Genomic DNA, 25,331 nt, shown 5'->3' on the forward strand with positions numbered 1-25,331 from the left:
GCCCAAAAGCTCCTCCCCCCACAGTCATTGTAAGGAGCTCTGCTGGACAGTGTAATGAGAAAAGCCCCTCCTCCCACAGTCACTGTAAGGAGCTCTGCTGGACAGTATAATGAGAAAAGCTCCTCCTCCCACAATCACTGTAAGGAGCTCTGCCGGACAGTGTAATGAGAAAAGCCCCTCCTCCCACAGTCACTGTAAGGAGCGCTGCCGGACAGTATGAGAAAAGCTCCTCCTCCCACAATCACTGTAAGGAGCTCTGCCGGACAGTATGAGAAAAGCTCCTCCTCCCACAGTCATTGTAAGGAGCTCTGCTGGACAGTGTTATGAGAAAAGCCCCTCCTCCCACAGTCACTGTAAGGAGCTCTGCTGGACAGTGTAATGAGAAAAGCTCCTCCTCCCACAATCACTGTAAGGAGCTCTGCCGGACAGTGTAATGAGAAAAGCCCCTCCTCCCACAGTCACTGTAAGGAGCTCTGCCGGGCAGTATGAGAAAAGCTCCTCCCCCCACAGTAATTGTAAGGAGCTCTGCTGGACAGTGTAATGAGAAAAGCCCCTCCTCCCACAGTCACTGTAAGGAGCTCTGCTGGACAGTGTAATGAAAAAAGCTCCTCCTCCCACAATCACTGTAAGGAGCTCTGCCGGACAGTGTAATGAGAAAAGCCCCTCCTCCCACAGTCACTGTAAGGAGCGCTGCCGGACAGTATGAGAAAAGCTCCTCCTCCCACAGTCACTGTAAGGAGCTCTGCCGGACAGTATGAGAAAAGCTCCTCCTCCCACAATCACTGTAAGGAGCTCTGCCGGACAGTGTAATGAGAAAAGCTCCTCCCCCCACAGTCACTGTAAGGAGCTCTGCCAGACAGTATAATGAGAAATGCTCCTCCCCCCACAATCACTGTAAGGAGCTCTGCCGGACAGTGTAATGAGAAAAGCTCCTCCCCCCACAGTCACTGTAAGGAGCTCTGCCAGACAGTATAATGAGAAATGCTCCTCCCCCCACAATCACTGTAAGGAGCTCTGCCGGACAGTGTAATGAGAAAAGCTCCTCCCCCCACAGTCACTGTAAGGAGCTCTGCTGGACAGTGTAATGAGAAAAGCCCCTCCTCCCACAGTCACTGTAAAGAGCTCTGCTGGACAGTGTAATGAGAAAAGCTCCTCCCCCCACAGTCACTGTAAGGAGCTCTGCTGGACAGTGTAATGAGAAAAGCTCCCCCCCCCACAGTCACTGTAAGGAGCTCTGCTGGACAGTGTAATGAGAAAAGCTCCCCCCCCCACAGTCACTGTAAGGAGCTCTGCTGGACAGTGTAATGAGAAAAGCTCCTCACCCCCACAGTCACTGTAAGGAGCTCTGCCGGACAGTGTAATGAGAAAAGCTCTTCCTCCCACAGTCACTGTAAGGAGCTCTGCCGGACAGTATAATGAGAAAAGCTCCTCCTCCCACAGTCACTGTAAGGAGCTCTGCTGAACAGTATAATGAGAAAAGCTCCTCCTCCCACAGTCACTGTAAGGAGCTCTGCTGGACAGTATAATGAGAAAAGCTCCTCCTCCCGCAGTCACTGTAAGGAGCTCTGCTGGACAGTATGAGAAAAGCCCCTCCTCCCACAGTCACTGTAAGGAGCTCTGCTGAACAGTATAATGAGAAAAGCTCTTCCTCCCACAGTCACTGTAAGGAGCTCTGCTGAACAGTATAATGAGAAAAGCTCTTCCTCCCACAGTCACTGTAAGGAGCTCTGCCGGACAGTATAATGAGAAAAGCTCCTCCTCCCACAGTCAGTCACTGTAAGGAGCTCTGCTGAACAGTATAATGAGAAAAGCTCCTCCTCCCACAGTCACTGTAAGGAGCTCTGCTGGACAGTATAATGAGAAAAGCCCCTCCTCCCACAGTCACTATAAGGAGCTCTGCTGGACAGTATAATGAGAAAAGCTCCTCCTCCCGCAGTCACTGTAAGGAGCTCTGCTGGACAGTGTAATGAGAAAAGCTCCTCCCCCCACAGTCACTGTAAGGAGCTCTGCCGGACAGTGTAATGAGAAAAGCTCCTCCTCCCGCAGTCACTGTAAGGAGCTCTGCTGAACAGTATAATGAGAAAAGCTCCTCCCCCCACAGTCATTGTAAGGAGCTCTGCTGGACAGTGTAATGAGAAAAGCTCCTCCTCCCACAGTCACTGTAAGGAGCTCTGCTGAACAGTATAATGAGAAAAGCTCTTCCTCCAGCAGTCACTGTAAGGAGCTCTGCCGGACAGTGTAATGAGAAAAGCTCCTCCTCCCGCAGTCACTGTAAGGAGCTCTGCTGGACAGTATAATGAGAAAAGCACAACCTCCCGCAGTCACTGTAAGGAGCTCTGTTGGACAGTATGAGAAAAGCCCCTCCTCCCACAGTCACTGTAAGGAGCTCTGCTGGACAGTGCAATGAGAAATGCCCATCCTCCCACAGTCACTGTAAGGAGCTCTGCTGGACAGTGTAATGAGAAAAGCCCCTCCTCCCACAGTCACTGTAAGGAGCTCTGCTGGACAGTGTAATGAGAAAAGCTCCTCCTCCCACAATCACTGTAAGGAGCTCTGCTGGACAGTATGAGAAAAGCCCCTCCTCCCACAGTCACTGTAAGGAGCTCTGCTGGACAGTGTAATGAGAAAAGCCCCTCCTCCCACAATCACTGTAAGGAGCTCTGCTGGATAGTAAGAGAACACCATTCACAGATACCAAATGACCAAGCCCCTCCCCTCCTTCAGTAATAAGGAGGGACCTGATCCCAGCCCCTCCATCTTCTGTCACTATGAGGAGCTGTGATAAACTGTATAATAAGGGAACGGTCATGCAATGAAACCCACTGCAGTCTATAAGGATCAGAAAATAAGAATTTACTCACCGGTAATTCTATTTCTCGTAGTCCGTAGTGGATGCTGGGAACTCCGTAAGGACCATGGGGAATAGACGGGCTCCGCAGGAGACTGGGCACTCTAAAGAAAAGATTAGGTACTATCTGGTGTGCACTGGCTCCTCCCTCTATGCCCCTCCTCCAGACCTTAGTTAAGGAAACTGTGCCCGGAAGAGCTGACACAACAAGGAAAGGATTTGGAATCCAGGGTAAGACTCATACCAGCCACACCAATCACACCGTACAACTCGTGATAACCATACCCAGTTAACAGTATGAACAACAACTGAGCCTCATTTAACGGATGGCTCATAACAATAACCCTTTAGTTAAGCAATAACTATATACATGTATTGCAGAGAGTCCGCACTTGGGACGGGCGCCCAGCATCCACTACGGACTACGAGAAATAGAATTACCGATGAGTAAATTCTTATTTTCTCTGACGTCCTAGTGGATGCTGGGAACTCCGTAAGGACCATGGGGATTATACCAAAGCTCCCAAACGGGCGGGAGAGTGCGGATGACTCTGCAGCACCGAATGAGCAAAGGCAAGGTCCTCCTCAGCCAGGGTATCAAACTTGTAGAACTTGGCAAATGTGTTTGAACCCGACCAAGTAGCAGCTCGGCAAAGCTGTAAAGCCGAGACCCCTCGGGCAGCCGCCCAAGAAGAGCCCACCTTCCTTGTGGAATGGGCTTTTACTGATTTAGGATGCGGCAATCCTGCCGCAGAATGAGCTTGCTGAATCGCGTTACAGATCCAGCGTGCAATAGTTTGCTTTGAAGCAGGAGCACCCAGCTTGTTGGGTGCATGCAGGATAAACAGCGAGTCAGTTTTCCTGACTCCAGCCGTCCTGGCTACATAGATTTTCAAAGCCCTGACTACATCTAGTAACTTGGAGTCCTCCAAGTCCCGAGTAGCCGCAGGCACCACAATAGGTTGGTTCAAATGAAACGCTGATACCACCTTAGGGAGAAATTGGGGACGAGTCCTCAATTCTGCCCTGTCCATATGGAAGATCAGATAAGGGCTTTTACACGACAAAGCCGCCAATTCTGACACACGCCTAGCCGAAGCTAAGGCCAATAGCATGACCACTTTCCACGTGAGATATTTTAGCTCCACGGTCTTAAGTGGCTCAAACCAGTGGGATTTCAGGAAATCCAACACAACGTTAAGATCCCAAGGTGCCACTGGAGGCACAAAAGGGGGCTGAATATGCAGCACTCCCTTAACAAACGTCTGAACTTCAGGCAGTGAAGCCAGTTCTTTTTGAAAGAAAATAGATAGGGTCGAAATCTGGACCTTTATGGATCCTAATTTTAAGCCCATAGTCACTCCTGACTGTAGGAAGTGCAGGAATCTACCCAGCTGGAATTCCGCTGTAGGGGCCTTTCTGGCCTCACACCAAGCAACATATTTTCGCCATATACGGTGATAATGTTGCGCTGTCACATCTTTCCTAGCCTTTATCAGCGTAGGAATCACTTCATCTGGAATGCCCTTTTCCTCTAGGATCCGGCGTTCAACCGCCATGCCGTCAAACGCAGCCGCGGTAAGTCTTGGAACAGACAGGGCCCCTGTTGCAACAGGTCCTGTCTGAGAGGCAGAGGCCATAGGTCCTCTGAGATCATTTCTTGTAGTTCTGGGTACCAAGGTCTTCTTGGCCAATCCGGAACGATGAGTACAGTTCTTACTCCTCTCTTTCTTACTATCCTCAGTACCTTGGGTATGAGAGGAAGAGGAGGGAACACATAAACCGACTGGTACACCCATGGTGTCACTAGTGCGTCCACAGCTATCGCCTGAGGGTCCCTTGACCTGGCGCAATATTTTTTTAGCTTTTTGTTGAGGCGGGACGCCATCATGTCCACCTGTGGCCGTTCCCAACGGTTTACAATCTGCTTGAAGACTTCTGGATAAAGTCCCCACTCTCCCGGGTGGAGGTCGTGCCTGCTGAGGAAGTCTGCTTCCCAGTTGTCCACTCCCGGAATGAACACTGCTGACAGTGCTAGCACGTGATTTTCCGCCCATCGGAGAATCCTTGTGGCTTCTGCCATCGCCATCCTGCTTCTTGTGCCGCCCTGTCGGTTTACATGGGCGACCGCCGTGATGTTGTCTGATTGAATCAGCACTGGTTGGTTTTGAAGCAGGGGCTCTGCTTGACTCAGGGCGTTGTAAATTGCCCTTAGTTCCAGTATATTTATGTGCAGTGAAGTCTCCTGACTTGACCACTGTCCTTGGAAGTTCCTTCCCTGAGTGACTGCCCCCCATCCTCGGAGGCTTGCGTCCGTGGTCACCAGGACCCAGTCCTGTATGCCGAATCTGCGGCCCTCGAGAAGATGAGCACTCTGCAGCCACCACAGCAGAGACACCCTGGCCCTTGGGGACAGGGTGATCAACCGATGCATCTGAAGATGCGATCAGGACCATTTGTCTAACAGATCCCACTGAAAGATCCTTCCTTGATGTCCAGCGACACCATAAAATCCCCCTCTTCCAGGCTTGCAATAACCGCCCTGAGCGATTCCATTTTGAACTTGAACTTCCTTATATAAGTGTTCAAGGATTTTAAATTCAGAATGGGCCTCACCGAACCGTCTGGTTTCGGTACCACAAACATTGTGGAATAGTAACCCCGTCCCTGTTGAAGGAGGGGAACCTTGATTATCACCTGCTGGAGGTACAGCTTGTGAATTGCCGCCAATACTACCTCCCTTTCCCTGGGAGCAGCTGGTAAGGCTGATTTGAGGTAACGGCGAGGGGGAGTCGCCTCGAACTCCAGCTTGTATCCCTGAGATACAATTTGTACAGCCCAGAGATCCACTTGTGAGCGAACCCACTGGTTGCTGAAGTTTCGGAGACGCGCCCCCACCGCACCTGGCTCCGCCTGTGGAGCCCCAGCGTCATGCGGTGGACTTAGAGGAAGCGGGGGATGATTTTTGTTCCTGGGAACTGGCTGCCTTTTGCAGCTTCTTTCCTCTACCCCTGCCTCTGAGCAGAAAGGATGCGCCTCTGATCCTCTTGCCTTTCTGAGGCCGAAAGGACTGTACATGATAATACGGTGCTTTCTTAGGCTGTGAGGGAACCTGAGGTAAAAAAGTTGACTTCCCGGCTGTTGCCGTGGATACGAGGTCCGAGAGACCGTCCCCAAACAGTTCCTCACCCTTATAAGGCAACACCTCCATGTGTCTTTTAGAATCAGTATCACCTGTCCACTGCAGAGTCCATAATACTCTCCTGGCAGAAATGGACATTGCATTAATTCTAGATGCCAGCAGGCAAATGTCCCTCTGTGCATCCTGCATATATAAGACGACGTCTTTTATATGTTCTGTGGTTAGCAAAATAGTGTCCCTGTCAAGGGAATCAATGTTATCTGACAGGGAATCAGACCATGCGGCTGCAGCACTACACATCCATGCTGAAGCAATAGCAGGTCTCAGTATAGTACCTGAGTGTGTATACACAGACTTCAGGATAGCTTCCTGCTTTCTATCCGCAGGCTCCTTTAAGGCGGCCGTATCCTGAGACGGCAGTGCCACCTTTTTTGATAAGCGTGTGAGCGCCTTGTACACCCTAGGTGATGTTTCCCAACGTAACCTGTCCGTTGGCGGGAAAGGGTACGCCATCAGTAACCTCTTAGAAATCACTAGTTTCTTATCGGGGCAACTCCACGCTTCCTCACACAATTAATTTAATTCATCAGATGGGGGAAAAGTCACTGGCTGCTTTTTCTCCCCAAACATAATACCCTTCTTGGTAGTAACCGAGTTAATATCAGAAATGTGCAATACATTTTTCATTGCAGTAATCATGCATCGGATGGCTTTTATAGACTGTGCATTTGTCTCATCCTCATCTACACTGGAGTCAGACTCCGTGTCGACATCTGTGTCTACCATCTGAGCTAGCGGGCGTTTATGAGCCCCTGATGGCCTCTGAGACGCCTGGGCAGGCGCGGGCTGAGATCCTGGCTGTCCCAAGGCTGCTGCGTCATCGAACCTTTTATGTAAGGAGTTGACACTGTCGGTTAAAACCTTCCACATATCCATCCAATCCGGTGTCGGCCCCGTCGGGGGCGACACCACACTTATCTGCCCTTGCTCCGCCTCCACGTAACCCTCCTCATCAAACATGTCGACACAGCCGTACCAACACACCGCACACACACACACAGGGAATGCTGTGACTGAGGACAGGACCCCACAAAGTCCTTTGGGGAGACAGAGAGAGAGTATGCCAGCACACACCACAGCGCTATATAACACAGGGATTTACACTAAAAAGAGTGATTTTTCCCAATAGCTGCTTATTATCACAATTGCGCCTAAATTTATGTGCCCCCCCTCTCTTTTTTACCCTTGTTGTAATGGATACTGCAGGGGAGAGCCTGGGGAGCGTCCTTCCAGCGGAGCTGTGAAGAGAAAATGGCGCTGGTGTGCTGAGGAAGAAGGCCCCGCCCCCTCAGCGGCGGGCTTCTCCCGCATTTTGTATAATATTAATGGCGGGGTTTTTTGCACATATACAGTTTTATAAACTGTATTATGTGCATTTTGTGCCAAAAGGTAATCTAATTGCTGCCCAGGGCGCCCCCCCCCCCCAGCGCCCTGCACCCAACAGTGACCGGAGTGTGTGGTGTGCTGTGGGAGCAATGGCGCACAGCTGCAGTGCTGTGCGCTACCTTAATGAAGACAGGAGTCTTCAGCCGCCGATTTCGTCGCTTCTTCTGTCTTCTGGCTCTGCAAGGGGGACGGCGGCGCGGCTCCGGGAACGGACGATCGAGGTCGGGCCCTGTGTTCGATCCCTCTGGAGCTAATGGTGTCCAGTAGCCTTAGAAGCACAAGCTGGCTGCAAGCAGGTAGGTTCGCTTCTCTCCCCTCAGTCCCTCGTAGCAGTGAGTCTGTTGCCAGCAGATCTCACTGAAAATAAAAAACCTAATAAATACTTTCTTTTCTAGGAAGCTCAGGAGAGCCCCTAGGGTGCATCCAGCTCTGGCCGGGCACAGATACTAACTGAGGTCTGGAGGAGGGGCATAGAGGGAGGAGCCAGTGCACACCAGATATAGTACCTAATCTTTTCTTTAGAGTGCCCAGTCTCCTGCGGAGCCCGTCTATTCCCCATGGTCCTTACGGAGTTCCCAGCATCCACTAGGACATCAGAGAAACATAGGATTCGTTGTTAAATTAATTATTTAGTAATTTGGGGCCCTCTTTAGAGTTAGGAGCAAATCCAGCTACAGTAACAAACCGTGTTATATGCAGGGAAAGTACTATCTGAAGTACGTGACACAGACACTAGGCCGCCTTATCTTCACCATGACATTTAGAGTTGAGCTGGGGTCTGCTCACCTGTCCACCAACACTAAATCTGCCCTCTCTCCCTGCAGCTCCACGTGGCTTTGCCACAGAGCCAAGTACATGTTGGGCACGGCGCTCAAAGTTTGTAAAAAGGACTGGAGACAGCCCTTGTAGCACCTGGCTGCTTGAAGCACTAATCTAAACTGGGCTGGGAGGGATATAGAGAGGGAGGAGCCAGCTACACTTCCTGAGAAAAAATGAAAGTGCCAGGCTCCAAGTATCCACTGTCTATACCCCATTGTCTATATGCTCCAGTGTCCCCTAGTGGATGAAGGAGAAAACTGTGTAAGTATTCTGAGTACAAGGTTCCACATCATCACAAATACTGCTGCTTCCCATTCACAATCTCACCCGCCTATCGTACAGTATTAGTGTCCCCCCACTGAGGACGCCTGCAGAAGTCACATGGTGGAGACAGGCGCCTCAGCAACCACTCGCTGTGTCCCGGTGTCACCATCTCTCACCTGCAGCAGCAGAGACTGAGTCTTCTCCAGGTCATTCATCTTCTGGTCGTGTTGCACCTTCAGGCCCTGGAGCTCATTGTCCTCCAGCTGCTGCATTTCCAGCACGTGTTTCAGCTCTGGTGGGAGACCAATCAAAAACAGAAACGGATGTCACTATATGGGCGATTTCAGAACAAGCGTTTCTCCAATCTGGAGGCACCTATTCATGCTCTGGAATCTGCTACGCTATAAACGCCATCAGACGCACAGTCACATCCTTGTCTGAGAGCGGACATAAGGAGCTGTGACTACACAACACTGCTGTAGCTTACACTGAAGCTGTGTACAGACAGGTAGACTGGCTCTCACACCGACAGGACAGCAGCTGGGTAATGTAACTTCCTGCATACGGCTGCTCATTCCAGTAGGGAGTGGTACATTTACACTGTGATATATTATATAAGTATATTCCTCATTGGTACAATCACTGGAGACTGTAGATATAAAGTCCGTTAGCTGAAGCACCGTCACAGAAGCTGTTTAGCACCTAATTATGTATTTACCTATTCTACACTTTTAACATTCTATTATTACCTCTCACCTATGTTACACTCTCATCACATAGGTGCTGCTTCTTACTTATCTAACGCTTAAACCTCTCACTAGTGTGATGCCCTGGACTTAAACTTTAGTGTTAGAGACCCACCAGATCAGGTCACCTAGTCTCGGTTGGTGGTCCATAGTTTTGGCCAAAAATTATGCTAAGTACCTCAATTTTTCTCTATGCTAGATTTCAGAGTTTATTATCATGATCCGGAGTAGCAGTGCTTACTACTGTAGAGTGTGCATCAGCATTTTCTCTTTTTTCTGTGTGGAACTAAATCTCAGCATGGTAGCAGCTCTTATTATTTAGAATTAGGGTGGGCAGTAAAAAGCCCTGCCCCCTTATATATGCCATATTGAGTGCATGGTCATAGAAGCCCAACAGCCGTCCTGATGTTTTACCGGATTTCTGCTTGTGGATCTGAGAGAGGATTTTCTGCAGATTATCATCTTCCTGTGCCACTTCCTGTCTCAGAAGGGCGAGCTCCGCTCTCTTCTCGTTCAGCTGCGCGCTCACTTCTCCTTTCTGAACACACAAATCATTCAGCACCGACTTCACCTCCTGCAAACAGAAGCGAAACCAGACTGAGATTGCTCACCCATGTAAAAAGGCTGAAACTGACGCAATAACATTATTAGAGACATCATAATGCAGCCAATAACTGCCGCAACATAAAATGAAGCCAATAACTGCTGCAACATAACATGTAGCCAATAACTGCTGCAATATAACATGTAGCCAATAACTGACGCAACATAACACGCAGCCAATAACCGCTGCAACGTAACATGCAGCCAATATAACCGCAGCAACATAACATGCAACCCATAACCGCCGCAACATAACATGCAGCCAATAACTACAGCAACATAACATGCAGCCAATACCCCCCGCAACATAACATGCAGCCAATAACCACCGCAATATAACATGCAGCCAATAACCGCCGCAACATAACATGCAGCCAATAACCGCCGCAACATAACATGCAGCCAATAACCGCCGCAACATAACATGCAGCTAATAACCGCCGCAACATAACATGCAGCCAATAACTGCCGCAACACAACACGCAGCCAATAACCGCTGCAACATAACACGCAGCCAATAACCGCTGCAACATAACACGCAGCCAATGACACCACAACGTAACATACAGCCAATATAACCGCAGCAACATAACATGCAACCCATAACCGCCGCAACATAACATGCAGCCAATAACTACAGCAACATAACATGCAGCCAATACCCGCCGCAACACAACACGCAACCAATAACCGCTGCAACATAACATGCAGCCAATACCCGCCGCAACACAACACGCAACCAATAACCGCTGCAACATAACGTGCAGCCAATAACCGCCGCAACATAACGGATTCACCCCTTGAAAACCAAGTGTCAGCCGGTTACACTGAAGCTCCACACACAGGGACCGATGCTACTGCTTGTCCTGAGCACTGAACTAAAGATTGGGACAGATCTGATCTGTGCTCGGGTGGATCTGCTGAATGAGAAAGGGGTTCTTTATTGTTGGGGGAAGATGACACAGACCGTGTATACAGGGCCTAGGTGACTGGTGATACCCAAGAGTGTTTGCAGGAAGGTACCAGGCACACAAATGGCACCCACCCTGCAGAGAGGAAAGGGTTAGATATGAAATAAAGGACCTACTTCCTGTGACACTGTACTCTGGACTCCATCAGGGCCCAGGGGCACAATGCTACAGTAATGAGTGGGCCTGGCCCTGCACAATGCTACAGTAATGAGTGGGCCTGGCCCTGCACAATGCTACAGTAATGAGTGGGCCTGGCCCTGCACAATGCTACAGTAATGAGTGGGTCTGGCCCTGCACAATGCTACAGTAATGAGTGGGCCTGGCCCTGCACAATACTACAGTAATGAGTGGGCCTGGCCCTGCACAATGCTACAGTAATGAGTGGGCCTGGCCCTGCACAATGCTACAGTAATGAGTGGGCCTGGCCCTGCACAATGCTACAGTAATGAGTGGGCCTGGCCCTGCACAATGATACAGTAATGAGTGGGTCTGGCCCTGCACAATGCTACAGTAATGAGTGGGCCTGGCCTTGCACAATGCAACAGTAATGAGTGGGCCTGGCCCTGCACAATGCAACAGTAATGAGTGGGTCTGGCCTTGCACAATGCTACAGTAATGAGTGGGTCTGGCCCTGCACAACGCTACAGTAATGAGTGGGTCTGGCCCTGCACAATGCTACAGTAATGAGTGGGTCTGGCCCTGCACAACGCTACAGTAATGAGTGGGCCTGGCCCTGCACAATGCTACAGTAATGAGTGGGCCTGGCCCTGCACAATGCTACAGTAATGAGTGGGCCTGGCCCTGCACAATGCTACAGTAATGAGTGGGCCTGGCCCTGCACAATGCTACAGTAATGAGTGGGTCTGGCCCTGCACAATGCTACAGTAATGAGTGGGCCTGGCCCTGCACAATGCTACAGTAATGAGTGGGTCTGGCCCTGCACAATGCTACAGTAATGAGTGGGCCTGGCCCTGCACAATGTTACAGTAATGAGTGGGCCTGGCCCTGCACAACGCTACAGTAATGAGTGGGCCTGGCCCTGCACAATGCTACAGTAATGAGTGGGCCTGGCCCTGCACAATGCTACAGTAATGAGTGGGCCTGGCCCTGCACAATGCTACAGTAATGAGTGGGCCTGGCCCTGCACAATGCTACAGTAATGAGTGGGCCTGGCCCTGCACAATGCTACAGTAATGAGTGGGTCTGGCCCTGCATAATGCTACAGTAATGAGTGGGCCTGGCCCTGCACAATGCTACAGTAATGAGTGGGCCTGGCCCTGCACAATGCTACAGTAATGAGTGGGCCTGGCCTTGCACAATGTTACAGTAATGAGTGGGTCTGGCCCTGCACAATGCTACAGTAATGAGTGGGCCTGACCCTGCATAATGCTACAGTAATGAGTGGGCCTGGCCTTGCACAATGCTACAGTAATGAGTGGGTCTGGCCCTGCACAATGCTACAGTAATGAGTGGGCCTGGCCTTGCACAATGTTACAGTAATGAGTGTGTCTGGCCTTGCACAATGTTACAGTAATGAGTGGGTCTGGCCCTGCATAATGCTACAGTAATGAGTGGGTCTGGCCCTGCACAACGCTACAGTAATGAGTGGGTCTGGCCCTGCACAATGCTACAGTAATGAGTGGGCCTGACCCTGCACAATGTTACAGTAATGAGTGGGCCTGGCCCTGCACAATGTTACAGTAATGAGTGGGCCTGGCCCTGCACAATGTTACAGTAATGAGTGGGTCTGGCCCTGCACAATGCTACAGTAATGAGTGGGTCTGGCCCTGCACAATGCTACAGTAATGAGTGGGTCTGGCCCTGCACAATGCTACAGTAATGAGTGGGCCTGACCCTGCACAATGCTACAGTAATGAGTGGGCCTGGCCCTGCATAATGCTACAGTAATGAGTGGGTCTGGCCTTGCACAATGTTACAGTAATGAGTGGGCCTGACCCTGCACAATGCTACAGTAATGAGTGGGCCTGGCCCTGCATAATGCTACAGTAATGAGTGGGCCTGGCCCTGCATAATGCTACAGTAATGAGTGGGCCTGGCCCTGCACAATGCTACAGTAATGAGTGGGTTTGGCCTTGCACAATGTTACAGTAATGAGTGGGCCTGACATCTTATGACAGACTCTTTACCTTGATCTCTTCGCGCTTGTCAGCCACATCCAGCTCCCCTTCCCGCAGGACGTCCTTCAGGTCACCTTTCTTCTGGTCAATGTGATCTTGGAGAAGATGAAGCTCTTCTTTCTTCTGGCCCAACAGCCTGTCTAACCTAGTAACCTCTTCCTGCTGTGCAGAGATCTATAGGGCGAGAGCAGCAATGACGGTCTTACCATGTGACCTGGTTCCATAACCCCCGCTTCCCATCTATAGGGCATGTCCAAAGGGAACCTACACCGGCTGGTGTTTGTGTCTAATACAAACATGAAATGCCAGAGGTACTAGCACCAGGGAATGTTCTGCGTATTTCCACAATGCTTTCACCCACAGCAAGTGCAAAACAACAGGGTAACTTCTAATACGCCAGGAGTTATGGCGTCAGCAGTTATCAGTGGTTTCTGGCATCAGGACCCATCTACCGGCGTCTAACTAGTGGTAGGAAACATCTGTAAAACACATGTAACTGTCAGTGGCTGCCCGCACTGATTACCTGACAGATCAGTCGTTCTAGGGAGGTCTTCTTCTCTGCGAGTAGGTCCTCAGCTTGCTGAAGGGTCTGTAGCTGGTGGTCTTCTTTCCCCTCCGCCTCTTGGATATCATCCTGCAGTTTCTGCAGACTGAAAGACAGAGTTCTGTAACCAGATGCATGCGAGAGATACAGAAGAAAGAATTGTTTTTGCACAGATTAAATGAGCAATTTTTCTTAATAACTGCCCACCCACACCCCCTTTTGCCCAGTGCGTTTTGAGGCACTAGCATGCAAAGAAAATAAAATTTTAAACCTACCGGTAAATCTTTTTCTCCTAGTCCGTAGAGGATGCTGGGGACTCCGTAATGACCATGGGGTATAGACGGGCCCCGCAGGAGACATGGGCACTCTAAAGACTTTAGATGGGTGTGTACTGGCTCCTCCCTCTATGCCCCTCCTCCAGACCTCAGTTAAAGAACTGTGCCCAGAGGAGACGGACAGTACGAGTAAAGGATTTTTGTTAATCTAAGGGCAAGATTCATACCAGCCCACGCCATCCACACCATATAACCTGGAATATACGCCACCAGTTGACAGTATGAACAAAACAGCATCAGCCAAAGACTGATCTTAACTGTAACATAACCCTTATGTAAGCAATAACTATATACAAGCCTTGCAGAAATATGTCCGCACTGGGACGGGCGCCCAGTATCCTCTACGGACTAGCAGAAAAAGATTTACCGGTAGGTTTAAAATCTTATTTTCTCTTACGTCCTAGAGGATGCTGGGGACTGCGTAAGGACCATGGGGATTATACCAAAGCTCCAGACCGGGCGGGAGAGTGCGGATGACTCTGCAGCACCGATTGAGCAAACGTGAGGTCCTCCTCAGCGGTTCCGGTATGAATGGTCGACCATGTTATGGTCGACAGTCATTAGGTCGACCACTATTGGTCGACATTGACATGGACACATGGTCGACACATGAAAATGGTCGACACATGAAAGGGTTTTTTTTGTGTCGCTTTTTTGCGTAAAGTGACTTGGAACCCCAATTAGTGCACCGCGTCCCCTCGCATGGCTCGCTACGATTGCCATGCTTCAGGCATGGTGCCTTCGCTCCGCTACCACTTCGCTCGGTACAGATTACCGTTCCAATCGTAGTCCACGTGGATCGTAAAGTATGGATAAGTTCCCCAAAAGAAAAAAAAGTTCAAAAACTCATGTCGACCTTTTCATGTGTCGACCATGTGTCCATGTCGACCATGTCAATGTCAACCAATAGTGGTCGGCCTAATGACTGTCGACCATAACATGGTCGACCATGTGAACGGATACCCTCCTCAGCCAAGGTATCAAACTTGTAGAACTTTGCAAAAGTGTTTGAACCCGACCAAGTAGCTGCTCGGCAAAGCTGTAAAGCAGAGACGCCTCGAGCAGCCGCCCAGGAAGAGCCCACCTTCCTAGTGGAATGGGCCTTTACCGAATTTGGTAACGGCAATCCAGCCGTAGAATGAGCCTGCTGAATCGTGTTACAGATCCAGCGAGCAATAGTCTGCTTAGACACAGGAGCGCCAACCTTGTTGGCTGCATAGAGGACCAACAGAGCCTCTGTTTTCCTAACCCGAGCCGTCCTGGCTACGTAAATTTTTAAGGCCCTGACTACATTAAGGGACTTGGAAACCTCCAAGTCTCCCGTAGCCACAGGCACCACAATAGGTTGGTTCATATAAAACGATAAAACCACCTTAGGCAAAAATTGAGGACGAGTCCTCAACTCTGCTCTATCCACATGGAAAATCAGATAGGGGCTTTTGTGAGACAAAGCCGCCAATTCGGACACCCGCCTTGCAGATGCCAAGGCCAACAACATGACCACCTTCCAAGTGAGAAATTTTAATTCAACCGTTTGAAGAGGTTCAAACCACTAAGATTTTAGGAACCGTAACACCACGTTAAGGTCCCATGGTGCCACTGGGGGCACAAAAGGAGGCTGTATGTGCAGCACTCCCTTTACAAAAGTCTGGACTTCTGGGAGAGAAGCCAATTCCTTCTGAAAGAAAACAGATAGGCTCCATTAAGGTACAGATTTCGGCCCTAACTTCAGGCCCATATTCAAGGCCCATATTCACTCCTGTCTGTAGAAAGTGGAGAAAACGGCCCAGATGGAAATCTTCCGTAGGAGCATTCTTGGCTTCACACCAAGATACATACTTCCTCCAGAGACGGTGATAATGTTTCACCGTCACCTCTTTCCTAGCCTTTATCAGAGTAGGGATGACTTCCTCCGGAATACCTTTCCCAGCTAGGATTCGGTGTTCAACCGCCATGCCGCCAAACGTAACCGCGGTAAGTCTTGGAACACGCAGGGCCCCTGCTGCAACAGGTCCTCCCTGAGAGGAAGAGGCCACGGATCTTCTGTGAGAATCTCCTAAAGATCTGAATACCAGGTCCTTCGAGGCCAATCTGGAACAATGAGTATTGTCTGCACTGTTTTTCGTCTTATGATTCTCAATATTTTTGAGATGAGAGGAAGAGGAGGAAACACATAGACCGACCGAAACACCCATGGTGTCACCAGGGCATCTACCGCTACTGCCTGAAGGTCCCTTGACCTGGCGCAATACCTCCGAAGCTCCTTGTTGAGGCGTGACGCCATCATGTCTATTTGAGGAAGTCCCCAACTTCTTGATGAAGTCCCCACTCTCCTGGAGTCTGCTGAGGTAGTCTGCTTCCCAGTTATCCACTCCTGGAATGAAGACTGCGGACAGAGCGCTTACTTGATTTTCCGCCCAGCGAAGAATCCTGGTGGCTTCCGCCATTGCCACTCTGCTCCTTGTCCCGCCTTGGCGGTTTACATGAGCTACGGCTGTGACGTTGTCTGATTGAATCAGAACCGGTAGGTCGCGAAGAAGATTCTCCGTTTGTCGTAGGCCGTTGTATATGGCCCTCAATTCCAGTACGTTCATGTGTAGACAAGCCTCCTGGCTTGACCATAGTCCCTGAAAATTCCTTCCTTGTGTGACTGCTCCCCATCCTCTGAGGCTCGCTTCCGTGGTCACCAGAACCCAGTCTTGAATGCCGAACCTGCGACCCTCTAGAAGGTGAGCACTCTGCAGCCACCACAGGAGAGACACCCTGGCCCTGGGGGACAGGCTTATTTTCTGATGTATTGAAGATGGGACCCGGACCACTTGTCCAGAAGGTCCCACTGAATTGTCCTCGCATGGAACCTGCTGAAGGGGATGGCCTCGTAGGCCGCCACCATTTTTCCCAGAACTCGAGTGCATTGATGAACTGACACTCTTTTTGGTTTTAGCAGGTCTCTGACCATGTTCTGGAGTTCCTGGGCTTTTTCCATTGGGAGAAAAACCTTCTTCTGTTCCGTGTCCAGAATCATGCCTAGGAATGATAGCCGAGTCGTTGGAATCAATTGTGACTTTGGTAGATTTAGAATCCAACCAATCAGGTGTCGGCATCGCCGACGGAGACACCACAATCATCTGCTCCACCTCCTTAGATGAGCCTTCCGCTTCAGACATGCCGACATACACGTACCGACACCCCCACACACTCAGGGATATATCTATATGGAGACAGTCCCCCAATAAGGCCCTTTGGAGAGACAGAGAGAGAGTATGCCAGCACAAACCCAGCGCCAGCGGACACTGGAATAAAATCCCAGTCAGTATAACGCTTTTACATATATATATATATATATATATATATATATATATATATATATATATATATATATATATATATATATATAAAATATTACTCACTGCGCCAAATAAATGTGCCCCGCCCCCCTCTTTTTTGCCCTCTGTACTTGCTCAGCAGGGGAGAGTCCGGGGAGCAGCTTCTCTGCAGCGTGCTGTGGAGAAAATGGCGCTGGTTATTGCTGGAGGATCAAGCTCCACCCCCTCAACGGCAGGCTTCGATCCCGCTTAAATATTTATACTGGCAGGGGTTTTCTGTAATATACTGCCTCCGCAGTTTATCTATATGTCAGCCAGTCCCTTGAGGTTAAAAATCGCTGCCCAGGGCGCCCCCCCCTGCGCCCTGCACCCATACAGTGCCGTCAGTGTGTGTGAATGTGGGAGCAATGGCGCGCAGCGTTACCTCAGTGAAGATCTGAAGTCTTCTGCCGCCTTTGAAGTCTTCTGTCTTCTTATACTCACCCGGCTTCTATTTTCCGGCTCTGTGAGGAGGACGGCGGTGCGGCTCCGGGACGAACGGCGAGGGGAGACCTGCGTTCCGACCCTCTGGAGCTAATGGTGTCCAGTAGCCTAAGAAGCAGAGCCTATCACTTAAGTAGGTCTGCTTCTCTCTCCTCAGTCCCACGATGCAGGGAGCCTGTTGCCAGCGCTGCTCCCTGAAAATAAAAAAACCTAACAAAATTATTTTTCAGAGAAACTCAGGAGAGCTCCCCTGTAATGCACCCAGTCTCCTCTGGGCACAGGATCTAACTGTGGTCTGGAGGAGGGGCATAGAGGGAGGGGCCAGTGCACACCCATCTAAAGTCTTTAGAGTGCCCATGTCTCCTGCGGAGCCCGTCCATGCCCCATGGTCCTTACGGAGTCCCCAGCATCCTCTAGGACGTAAGAGAAATACAGGCTTTCTTCAGTTTATTCCCCAACATTCCGATAAAGAAAAAGTCTTTCCGAATTCTATCCAGATCTTGTTACGGGTCCCCGTCAGTCCGGCCAGCCCGGTTACGGGTCCTCGTCAGTCCGGCCCTGCTATGTTACATGTACCCGTCAGTCCGGCCGGCCCTGTTACAGGTCCCCGTCAGGTCGGCCCTGCTATGTTACATAAGGGTACACAATTGCGCCTGAATATGTGGTGGTAATGGTTGTAATACTAAATGACAAGTATACACTGTATATATGAAGAATTAGTGTATTTATTCTAAAACAAAATGACAGAAAGAGAATAAATGGAAAAAGATGTGAAAAAATAGAAAATTAATACATTAATGAAAGAGTGTATATATATATATGTATATGAAAGAATTCTATACATATGTATACTTTGGTCCGCAGTCCAGTACAATAGAGTGTGGCGTCCCACCTCGTTTAATTGTGCTCAAACTTCTACCACAATGTGTGGAGGGGTATATAAAACACAGTCCCAGGGGAGCTCGTTCAGTAATATATGGGGGTCACGGTCAAAGAGTCTGTTGCAGCAGCTTGATCCTGTCTTGAGAGGGAGGGGGGGTGAGGTGATCTTCTGACGGTGCTAGCAAATGAAGGGGTACCCCAGGTGGCTATGCGGGAGGGATGAGTTGCAGGAGATAGGTAATTATTGGCTCTGGACTCGCCGCTCTCTGACTCGGTCTGTGGCTGCGGAAGGTGCCCGTGTAGACAGGCGTCTGCCGCCGGCCAGATCCGAGGAGTGCGGTCGTGTCTCTGGGGGGGAAAGTGTCACTGACTTCGAGACCCGGAGCGGGACTGTCCGCAGTGCACCTCCCCACTTACAGAGCCCTTACCTTGTTCTTCTGTGCTCGATTCCCAACTTCCGCTGTCACCTTGCTTCCTTGTCAGTCTTGCAACTTTTCGTCCGGTTTCTCTTTCACTTTCCTGTACCTCGCGGTCACGTGACCTGTTCCTGTTCCTCAGCAGTCTTCAGTGCCGTGGGTGATGAATGTGTCCAGAAATAGAGAGCTCTGCTGTGTTGAATATGATTAAGGCAGTCTGTTTGAAACGGTGTCCTGTTAGCTCCTACGCGTGTCGACCTTTCTAGGTCTTCCTCAGGGAGTCTATGAGTGCCATATTCAGTGTGGGCTATTTATGCCCATACTTGCTTATGTCATAGAAAAGGGGGCGTGTTTCTCGAATTATAATGGGGATTTGTTATATAACGACTATACAGACAATCATACAATAAAAAGAATATACAAGGAAAGAATGGGATATAGAAAAACAATAATAATAGTAATAGTAACTGCTATGTTACATGTACCCGTCAGTCAGATCCAGTTACCTGCACTCATCAATCAGACCCCATTACCTGTACCCTTTTAGTCAGACCCTGATCAATGTGGCCCTAAGAGGTACCTGTCAGTCACACCCTGTTACATGTACCTGTCAGTCAGACCCCGTTACATGTCCCTGTTAGTCAGATCCTGTTACACGTACCTGTCAGTCAGATCCTGTTACATGTCTCTGTTAGTCACACTCTGTTACACGCACCTGTCAGTCAGACCCCGTTACATGTCCCTGTTAGTCAGATCTTGTTACACGTCTTTTAGTCACACCCTGTTACACGTCCCTGTCAGTCAGACATCGTTACATGTCCCTGTTAGTCAGATCCTGTTACACGTACCTGTCAGTCAGATCCTGTTACGCACCCGTCGGTCAGACCCCGTTACGCACCCGTCGGTCAGACCCCGTTACGCACCCGTCGGTCAGACCCCGTTACGCACCCGTCAGTCAGACCCCGTTACGCACCCGTCAGTCAGACCCCGTTACGCACCCGTCAGTCAGACCCCGTTACGCATCCGTCAGTCAGACCCCGTTACGCACCCGTCGGTCAGACCCTGTTACGCACCCGTCGGTCAGACCCCTTTACGCACCCGTCGGTCAGACCCCGTTACGCACCCGTCAGTCAGACCCCGTTACGCACCCGTCAGTCAGACCCCGTTACGCACCCGTCAGTCAGACCCCGTTACGCATCACTGTCAGTCAGACCCCGTTACGCATCACTGTCAGTCAGACCCCGTTACGCATCACTGTCAGTCAGACCCCGTTACGCGCACCTGTCAGTCAGACCCTGTTACACGCACCTGTCAGTCAGACCCTGTTACACGTACCTGTCAGTCAGACCCCGGTTACACGCACCTGTCAGTCAGCTTTACAATTTTGCCATTAAGGGACTGGAACTCTGCATCTTTTGCGGTCACCACGCTGTTTATCTCTTGCAGGATATTTTCCTGTGATGCTCTGTGCTGCTCCAGATCTCTGGCATTGGCTTGCAGCACCCTGAAAGCGGTAAGTTATATTATGCACCTGTATCATTCACGGCTGTGGCGGGTTCCCCTCCCCAGTCCAGCACATGATGGAGGAAATCTTGGACTGTGTGTTGTATAACAATGTGTAGAATATGAAATACATTACCTAGAGGCATTAACATCCCTCACCTATTGGTCTAGTGCAGATCTGGTGGAGTCCAGAGGTGACAGATTACTGCACCGACATCCAGGGTCAGCAGGAACCCTGGAGCAGCGCTGTATTTGGGATGGCGCAGCGGTATTAGTCCCCGAGTACCTGGACCGCACAGCTGCAGCGCAGCTTAATGAATTCTGACGTGGGCGGCCAGGATCTCGCTGATCCTCCAGGAGCCGAGTCGCACTCATGCTGCACCCGGGGGAACATACCCTCGCTATTAGTCTGATCAGCCAGCAAAGAGGTGCCGCAGCAGCTACATATTACATAAAAGCAGTAATTGTTCCAGATGTCAGGCTATGGTAACTATGCCCTTCTACCAATGTGGGAACCATATTGGTGTTACTGAGCGGCTAGCATCCTGCGCCATTTGTGTAATAAACATCTCACATTCCCAATGCTCCTGCTGGCCTAATGGCTGGAACATGGGCGTCTACAACAAATGGACTGTCCTCTTCCATCCAAGAAACCCGCTGTCCGTCATTGAGTATGAGCGACATACCGTAACTGCTGGTCGGCTTTCACTAGGTTCATGGCCGTCTCCTGCGCTCTCCTCTCAAGCTCTTCTGCGTCTCTCTCCGTCTGGGACAGATGCTTCTTGGCTGCATTGTACTTTTCAATCAAATCCATTGTCTGGGAAATAAAATACTCATAAATATAAGTATACAGGCATCACAGTACGGACATCACAGTCTGGACACAGGGATGGTATTATCTGGGCACCTTTTCCTGTGTGTTCTTCAGCTCAGTTTCCGCCTTTGTCAGCAGCCGGTCCGACTCGCGGAGCTCCGCCCTTCGCTTTAGAAGCGTTTTCTCAATGCATTCTATCTCGTCTTCGATGTTATCGTGATGCTGCAGGGACCTCTCTAGTTCCAGCTCTGTGAGGAGCCCGTCTAGGTGTCCTTCCACCAAGTTCCTGGGAAACATCAGAAACTGGGAGTTGCAAAGCAGAAAAACAGGACAGTACATACAGTATAATTACCCCGGTGTGCTGCTTACTTGCGCTTCTGGGCAGATTTACGCAATTGTTCAACCTCTTCCTTCAGAGTTCCTCTTTCATTTTGCAGGTCTTCAATATCGCCCATTAATCTTGCCTTTGTCTTCTTCTCTTTTTGCTGACGAGACTTGAGGTGATCAATGATGTCTTCAAGACGATTCATTTCATTTTCCTGTAAAAACAGGTTTGAGGTTTAATAAGCAAAGAACCAGCTACCACGTAGCAGCAAAATATCTCACACACAAAACTGACCAATCAGGCAGAGCGCAGCGTGGCTCATCAATCAGGCAGAGCGCAGCGTGGCTCAACAATCAGGCAGAACGCAGCGTGGCTCAACAATCAGGCAGAACGCAGCGTGGCTCATCAATCAGGCAGAACGCAGCGTGGCTCATCAATCAGGCAGAGCGCAGCGTGGCTCATCAATCATGCTGAGCGCAGCGTGGCTCATCAATCAGGCTGAGCGCAGCGTGGCTCATCTATCAGGCTGAGCGCAGCGTGGCTCATCAATCAGGCAGAACGCAGCGTGGCTCATCAATCAGGCAGGGCGCAGCGTGGCTCATCAATCAGGCAGAGCGCAGCGCGGCTCATCAATCAGGCAGAGCGCAGCGCGGCTCATCAGGCAAAGCGCAGCGCGGCTCATCAATCAGGCAGAGCGCAGCGTGGCTCATCAATCAGGTAGAGCGCAGCGTGGCTCATCAATCAGGCTGAGCGCAGCGTGGCTGATCATTCAGGCAGAACGCCGCGTGGCTTATCAATCAGGCAGAGCGCAGCGTGGCTCATCAATCAGGTAGAGCGCAGCGTGGCTCATCAATCAGGCAGAGCGCAGCGTGGCTCATCAATCAGGTAGAGCGCAGCGTGGCTCATCAATCAGGTAGAGCGCAGCGTGGCTCATCAATCAGGTAGAGCGCAGCGTGGCTCATCAATCAGGCAGAGCGCAGCGTGGCTTAACAATCAGGCAGAGCGCAGCGTGGCTCATCAATCAGGCAGAACGCAACATGACATTGCAGAGAAAAGAAGAGGTATAAATCGTTCCATAAAATCAAATGTAATCCACAGAACTCCACTAGAGAAAACCCCCAATATGTAATATTTGATATATTGTATAGTATACGTTTATGGGGCTGACACAACTACCATGAAATTCAACCACTTTTTTTTTTTTTTTGAAGGGTTACAGTGCGATGCCCAATTTCTCTTGTACTGATAATTCTATATGAAACATCACATTTATTAATTCACTAAAATAAAATATTCAGCCAAATATTTAAAAAACAAATAGTAAAGAGCGTGAAAAAGAAATTACAATACCGCTGTGCACCATTCCTACTAAATATATATTATTTAATACAGATCATACATCATTACAGAGAGCAGATGGTGCAGAAAATAATTATATATACACACACACACTGAGGGGAGGGAGTATACATATAATGCAGTGTAATGTATATTTATAAAATATACACAGTATTACTGGGTGTCACAGCCCCATGTGGACTGCGGGATGTTACAAGATAAACATGCGCCAGCACCTACCAGACTGTGGTGCGCAGATACGTTGCAGTGAAGCACGCCGGCAGGAATGACAGGAAGCATGAACTGCGGCGGAGGAGGCCCGTACACATACTGAGTGCCCATAGGCGGAGGGCCATATATAACACTTCCCGGAGCCAGCGGTCTGCCGGCAGATGGTGGGGGTGCTCCGTATATTACAGTTCCTTGTGGGACGGGAGTACCGTCTGGGAACACAGTATACATAACGGAGCCAGGCGGAGGAACAAAGTGGCCGGATGGCGCAACGTCGGCCTCATTCCATGCGTCATCATCTGCTGGGGAAAAGATGGAGACAGATAAATGGCGCAGCGGGGAAATGATGAAAACGTAAGATACGAAACTACAAGCACGACACGTACACGTAGCTTTATTTCCTGTTCTAAGGACACATGTCATGTACTAAACTTACCCCTATTATTGTGACACCGGTGCTGGCCGTGCCGAAACGGAGAATATACCCAGTGCCCCGAAGCCGGAGGCGCAAATTCCTCCTTTCTTCCAGCAGCTTTACGCCTGGCCGGGGACGAGGTCATCGGGAAGCGTAAACTGACGCCGGAGTCCTTCGTGCTCAGGGAATCGCGGCCGGAGTTCTGTCACATACGGAAGGTTTTATAATGGGTACAGCAACATACAGGGAGCCTGCCCTACAATGTGACTGGGAACAGGTCATGTGCTTTCCTTACTGCCGACACGGCACAGATGGAGCGACACACAGTAAATCGCTACGGCCTACTGCCATGCTGGATATCAATTGTGGTGAGTGCGTGTATGGGTGCGGGAGAGGCTTATACAAAAATATACAATTGTGGCAACACATGACCGCTGATCCCACCACCTATAACCCACTGTTTTCCCTGTGGAGCCAGGGGAACCCAAAGAAGAAAACAGATTACTAGTAAAAGAGCTATTACTAATACATAGAATATTGGTAGATGCTTCTGGAGCGTATCAGGACTGAGGCAGATTCCGGAGGGCTGATCCCAGGGAAGTGTTTCTAGGGAGTATAAGCTGGAAGCTTGGGGTCCGTAGATAGACTTCCCACAGCTGCAGCTGCTGCAGAACACTGTGTAGCCTGTGTGAGCCTGGGATGGCGGGATACAGAGCACAATTACATGCGCTGCACACCACGGTCAGACTACTGCACGGTTATGGGGAAGTAACAAGATACCTAATAACGTGAATAAAGTCTCTGATCCTTTAGCCAGTGATCTCCTATAGAGCAGGTGGGCACGGCACACTTACATTTGAGGAAGATGGGACGTAATACCAGTAGCCCCTCCGTCGGAAAGGGTCAGCCATGCTGGTAATATAATCGTTCTGGCAGCTGAGAGCATGTCGGAGAGATTCAATGTCATCCAGCAGTCCCTCGATCTCACCAGCGTTACCTAGGAGACAAGACACCTGCATATAGAACCTCTGCTAATAGCAGTTATAGCAGTGAGGGGAGGGGTTATGGGGAGCAGTGTCCTGATGTCAGAGGATGGGGGGAGGGGTTATGGGGTGCAGTGTCCTGATGTCAGAGGATGGGGGGAGGGGTTATGGGGAGCAGTGTCCTGATGTCAGGGGATGGGGGGAGGGGTTATGGGGAGCAGTGCCCTGATGTCAGAGGATGGGGGAGGGGTTATGAGGAGCAGTGTCCTGATGTCAGGGGATGGGGAGAGGGGTTATGGGGAGCAGTGTCCTGGTGTCAGAGGATGAGGGGAGGGGTTATGGGGAGCAGTGCCCTGATGTCAGAGAGAAAATGGGGGGAGGGGTTATGGGGAGCAGTGCCCTGATGTCAGAGAGAGAATGGGGGGGAGGGGTTATGGGGGGGGGGGGGGGGCAGTGTCCTGATGTCAGAGGATGGGGGGGCGGAGGGGTTATGGAGAGCAGTGTCCTGATGTCAGAGGATGGGGAGGGGTTATGGAGGATGGGGTTATGGGGAGCAGTGTCCTGATGTCAGAGGATGAGGGGAGGGGTTATGGGGAGCAGTGCCCTGATGTCAGAGAGAGAATGGGGGGAGGGGTTATGGGGAGCAGTGCCCTGATGTCAGAGAGAGAATGGGGGGAGGGGTTATGGGGGGCAGTGTCCTGATGTCAGAGGATGGGGGGGGAGGGGTTATGGAGAGCAGTGTCCTGATGTCAAAGGATG

At 50.3% G+C, this 25,331-nt stretch overlaps 1 protein-coding gene across 6 annotated transcripts in view; it reads right to left on the reverse strand.

Annotated features, from left to right (window-relative positions):
• CNTRL (centriolin) overlaps positions 1-25,331 on the reverse strand; it is a 126,335-nt gene that overhangs the window by 34,338 nt on the left and 66,666 nt on the right. For 3 of the 6 annotated variants that reach the window (XM_063935980.1, XM_063935982.1, XM_063935979.1), the window contains 11 exons: positions 24,444-24,586; positions 23,611-23,791; positions 23,184-23,476; positions 21,650-21,819; positions 21,374-21,566; positions 21,153-21,283; positions 20,327-20,467; positions 13,501-13,627; positions 12,987-13,151; positions 9,680-9,839; positions 8,696-8,811 (listed from right to left, as the gene is read on the reverse strand). In XM_063935980.1, the coding sequence (XP_063792050.1) occupies positions 8,696-8,811; positions 9,680-9,839; positions 12,987-13,151; positions 13,501-13,627; positions 20,327-20,467; positions 21,153-21,283; positions 21,374-21,566; positions 21,650-21,819; positions 23,184-23,476; positions 23,611-23,791; positions 24,444-24,586 (1,820 nt within the window). The remainder of the gene's footprint in view (positions 1-8,695; positions 8,812-9,679; positions 9,840-12,986; positions 13,152-13,500; positions 13,628-20,326; positions 20,468-21,152; positions 21,284-21,373; positions 21,567-21,649; positions 21,820-23,183; positions 23,477-23,610; positions 23,792-24,443; positions 24,587-25,331) is intronic. The other 3 variants (XM_063935984.1, XM_063935981.1, XM_063935983.1) reach the window with 2 other exon arrangements.

Source organism: Pseudophryne corroboree, chromosome 8 (assembly GCF_028390025.1).
Source record: "Pseudophryne corroboree isolate aPseCor3 chromosome 8, aPseCor3.hap2, whole genome shotgun sequence".
In the NCBI taxonomy this organism is placed as follows: Eukaryota; Metazoa; Chordata; class Amphibia; order Anura; family Myobatrachidae; genus Pseudophryne; species Pseudophryne corroboree.